The 5000-nt window shown below is 50.8% G+C and overlaps 1 protein-coding gene across 1 annotated transcript in view; it reads right to left on the bottom strand.

Annotated features, from left to right (window-relative positions):
* The window catches only part of grin2ca (glutamate receptor, ionotropic, N-methyl D-aspartate 2Ca), a 55524-nt gene that overhangs the window by 1392 nt on the left and 49132 nt on the right, over positions 1–5000 (bottom strand). The window contains exon 12 of the mRNA XM_062526882.1: positions 1–1024. This exon is cut by the window's left edge and continues 281 nt beyond it. Within this exon, the coding sequence (XP_062382866.1) occupies positions 1–1024 (1024 nt within the window). The remainder of the gene's footprint in view (positions 1025–5000) is intronic.

The following is a 5000-nucleotide window of genomic DNA, read 5'->3' as shown; positions in this document are numbered from 1 at the left end:
GGACGCCTCCGCACGGGCTGTACTGGACACCGCCGTCCAGCAGCTGATTGGCCCGCAGCTCGGCCAGACAGGAAGTGGGCTCGTCGTAGTCGTCGCGGCGACGGGCGATAGCGGCGTCGGGGGAGGAGCCTCCCAGCACGTAGCTGTGCGAACGCTGCTTCTTGCGTCCGGCGGCGGCTGCTGGGGTCAGCGGAGCGGAGAGGTCAGCGACGGGCGAGCGGGGCTGAGGCTGAGGCTGGCGCCCCCTGGTGGTGGTGGTGGTGGAGTAGATGTCGGGTGCTGACGCCTCGCGGTAGCGCAGGAAGGGGAAGGTGGAGGAGGAGGGGGCGTGGCGTGGGGGCAGAGGGGGCGTGCCCACGTAGAAGCGGGCGTGGCCTGGCGGGAGGTGGGGGTGGCTGCCACCTGGTGGTGGCGAGGGCGGGTCCTGCTCCTGCTGCATGGCCAGGTGCGGGCTGCTCAGGCTGGAGATGGGCAGCGTGTAGCGCTCTAGCCAGTGACCCGACCCGCGCGCCGGCAGCGTGTAGCGCAGAGGAGCGGGCCGAGACGAGGACGAGGCCGATGCTGACCCCCCCCCCAGTGTGCCCCCCCCCACCCCCCCGAGACGGGACGAAGGCTCCAGCAGCGTCTGGGCGGAGCTGACGGCGTCGCCGTAGTGCTGGGGGAAGCTGGGCGTGAGCGCCCTCTGGTGGTAGCCCAGGGGATGCTCGCTGATGCTGGACACGTAGGGCAGTCGGCCGTGCGGCAGCAGGTCACGCTGGGGGGGCATGCAGGGGTTGACGACCCCCCCGACCCCTCCGACCCCGACCCCGAGCCCTCCGTCGCCGCGGTGACGACCCCAGCTCTCGATGGTCTTGGCGGCGGAGTCGAGGGAGTTGTCGAGGCGTGCGGTGGACACGATGTCCTTGGCGCTGCGCAGCATCTTCAGCATGTTGTGCTGCGTGTAGCTGCCCGTCACGTCGGGGCTCTGCAGCGTTCCGGAGCGATCCGTGTCCTCCTCCACGCCGTTAAAGCAGCTGTAGATGCCCTGAGGACGCACACACACACACACACACACACACACACACACACACACACAGGGTTAGACCAATACACACCTTTAGCAGTCCACAGCAGGTGAGCCTTGTCCACCTCTAATGTTTCTTATCTCCCTCAACAATGGAATTCTCTTCTCTGATTGGCTGATGGGGTGGCCATTAACTTCGTATAACCTGCTACCTTCGAAGTAGTTCCCGTATCACACTTGAATATTAATTCGCCAAACTCGTTGCAAAGTTTAAATGAACTGTCACGTTGCATCCAAGCTGAAATACAGACGTGCAGAACCATAGTAACATTGTAGCATATGACGGAGGTGGATTGTAGCTAGTTGGATGCCATGTAGGCTATAAAAGTAGCGATCTTTCAAAGTTAAAGTTAATCAGAATCCTGGGATATGGCCGCTTGACAACGGGAGAGATAGAACTAACGACTGGCTTTTGGCCGTAGCAACCAGCCATTTAGAACTAACGACTGGCTTTTGGCCATAGCAACCATCCATTTAGAACTAGTAACGGCAGTTTTGTCCTTCAAGTAGAAAGTTGATATGTGGCGGAAAGTAGTCCCACAGTCAAGACAGTTTTAGCGATGTTAACGGACGCAACGGTGGAATAAAACTATGTTCTAAATATACAGGTTATGATACAAACGGGAGATAAGCGGGATAACGGCCTTCGAGGTCGACCGGTTCGATGGAAATAATGGCACGGCGGAGGTAACTCCGTCTCCGTGCTTCGCACGTCGCCAGAGTTCTAGACCTCCACCTAGCCATTATTTCCATCGAACCGGTCACCTCGTCGGCCGTTGTCCCTTACATGTCATCAACACACACACACACACACACACACACACAGGGTTAGACCAACACACACGTTGATCAGTCCCCAGCAGGTGAGCCTTGTCCACCTCTAATGTTTCATGTCACACACACACGCACACACACACTCACAGGGTTAGACCAACACACACGTTGATCAGTCCCCAGCAGATGAGCCTTGGCCACCTCTAATGTTTCATGTCATCAACACACACCACCTCTACTGTTTCATGTACACACACACCACCTCTGCTGTTTCATGTCATCAACACACACACACACACACACACACACACGCACACACACCACCTCTGCTGTTTCATGTCATCAGTGCTAACATCAGAGTCATTAATGGACCTACAGTATGGATCAGCCTCTTCCATGGCATTCAATAACACTCCATTCTGACACACATACTCTACGTAACTTCTTCTGCTGGAATTCATAGTCCTGTGTGTGTGTGTGTGTGTGTGTATGTGTGTGATACTGTTAAAAATAGACTAGCGTTTAAGCGACTCTGTTGGAGGCAGACTGCTAAGGGAACGAGAGGTCCTCACAGGTGTGAATTATGCATGGCAATTCTCCCTGCCTGACGCCTCAGTAAAATAACATCTTTTGTGCCGCACCCGTCACTTCCAAACCAGCTGCAGATCTGTCATCGCACCTGACAAATGAACTCAAGACAATTAGGCCACTGCAAATGAGTTTCCCGCTCCGCACGCCTGTAGGTTTGGGTTCAATACCAGGCCTTTTGTGTTTGTCAACAAAAAAACGCTCTTTCAAGATGACGGGAGCTAATGTCCCATTCAGCTGACCCTGTGTGTGTGTGTGTGTGTGTGTGTGTGTGTGTGTGTGTGAAGGTGTGGGGGTGTGTGTGGGTGTGTGTGTGTGGGTGTTGGCGTGTGGGTGTGTGTGTGTGTGTGTGTCCCATTCAGCTGACCCTGCAGTCTTCTGTCGGAGATGTGTTTTTAATATATTCTTTATATTCATATATTTAGATATTTTGATATATTTATATTTTCACTCTCCTCACAGTGCTGAATCTGTCCATTTCTTATTTCTGCCGCATGAACGTTAGCGGAATGCTAAGCGCATGGCTTTGCGTGTGTGTGTGTGTGTGCGTGCGTGTGTGTGTGTGTGTGTGTGTTTGCGTGTGTGTGTGTGTGAGTGAGTGCGTGCGTGCGTGCGTGTGTGTGTGTGCTGTCGTTGTCAGGAATGAAGAGTCTCTAATGAGGGTATTAAAATTCGATTTCCAGCGGCAGGTTTAGGGCTGGTCTCCCCGTGCCAACGCTTCTGTGAGCAGGAGAGAGCGCTTTACTGCTTTTACACTCGTTTGTCATCGCTCTCTCTCTCTCTCTCATTCTCTCTCTCTCTCATTCTCTCTCTCTCGGCGCTGTGGGGCTGTTTGATATTTAATGCTGTCCATTTGTAGTCGTCTGAGGCAGGTGTGTTATAGAGGTGTGTGTGTGTTAAGGTGCCGTGTGTGTGTGTGTGTGTGTGTGTGTGTGTGTGCGCTACAGAGGGGAGTGTTAAAGAGCTGTGATATTTAATGCTATCCATTTGTAGTCATCTGAGTCAGGTGTGTGTTAAAGTGGTCTGTGTGTGTTGAAGAGGTGTGTGTGTTTGTGTGTTAAAGGGGAGTACTAATGGTGTGTGTGCTGTATTAAGGACAGGTCTGTGTGTGTGTGTGTGTGTGTTGAAGAGTTGTGTGTGCGTGTGTGTTAAAGAGGAGTGTTAATGGTGTGTGTCTTAATGACAGGTCTGTGTGTGTGTGTGTGTGTGTGTGTGTGTGTGTGTGTGTGTGTGTGTTAAAAGGGAGTGTTAATGATGTGTGTGTTAAAAACAGGTCTGTGAAGGTACACAACTGCAGAGGAGTAAAGAGTACGTGCTACCATCCCAAACACATATCCAGACTGGTTCTACATCCCCAAACACACATCCACCTTTAGAACTCACATCCACCCTTTAGAACACACATCCACCCCTAACAACACGAATCCACCCTTTACAACCCCAAACACACATCCACCCTTTTATCACACACACACACACACACACACACACACACACACACACACACACACACACACACACACACACACACACACACACACACATTTTGTGACACCCATCCACCCTTTATAACACACACACACACACACACACACACATACTGTACACACATTTTATAACACACATCCACCCTTAAAGGAATAGTTCGGAATTTTGGACATAGGACCTAATTTCCAACTTTACCGAGGTGATATAGGTCGGTGGAGACCGTTTTTATCGCGGATAACCCCTTCCTTCAGTTGCAGCGTCCCCCTTTGCTAACGCTGTTTCTTAGCTAAAGCATTTCTACGGTAACATCAGTCTGACATCAACAACAGTCTTACTCACTCCACCGCACACCCGAGACAAGTCAATTAAAACGTCCGACTATCGATATACGTGTCCGTGTTGATAGAATAATTTTAGAAGTAAAACTAACCTTGCAACTCAATGATTTATTACATTTTGAGGGACTAGTTTCTCAATATCAATCCGCCACTGCCATACAGGGAACAAAGTAGGCTATTGCAATGCGATGCAAGGTTAGTTTTATTTCTAACATTGTTCTATCAACACAGGCATGTGCATTGATAGTCTGACGTTTTCATTTATTTGTTTCGGGTGTTCTGTGGAGTGTTTTCAGTGGCAGGCTGGATGTTACCGTTGACTTGTGTTATCTCGGCACCAGGTTAGCACGAGATGAACGCTGCAACTCAAGGAAGGGCAGAAATTCACTGAAAATGGTCTTCACCGACCTATATCACCCCGACTAAGTTGGAAATAAGGTCCTATGTCCAAAATTCCGAACTATTCCTTTAATAACACACATCCACCCTTTATAACACACCCACCCACCCTCACACACACACATTTTATAACACACATCCACCCTTAATAACACATCCAACCCCAAACACATCCATCCTCTATAACACACATCATGCTAGGCTAACTACGGAGCAGAGGGTCTTCTCTCAGAGAAATCTAATCTCTGCTGTAAATGAATGTAATCTGCCATCAGTAAGGGTGTGTGTATGTGAGTGTGTGTGTGTGTGTGTCTAGGTGTAGAAGGAACATCAGTGAAGGTTATCAGAGA

This window comes from Sardina pilchardus, chromosome 22 (genome assembly GCF_963854185.1).
Source record: "Sardina pilchardus chromosome 22, fSarPil1.1, whole genome shotgun sequence".
Lineage (NCBI taxonomy): Eukaryota > Metazoa > Chordata > Actinopteri > Clupeiformes > Clupeidae > Sardina > Sardina pilchardus.
Note: the sequence above shows the minus strand (reverse complement) of the source record. Positions and strands in the feature narration are given on the sequence as shown.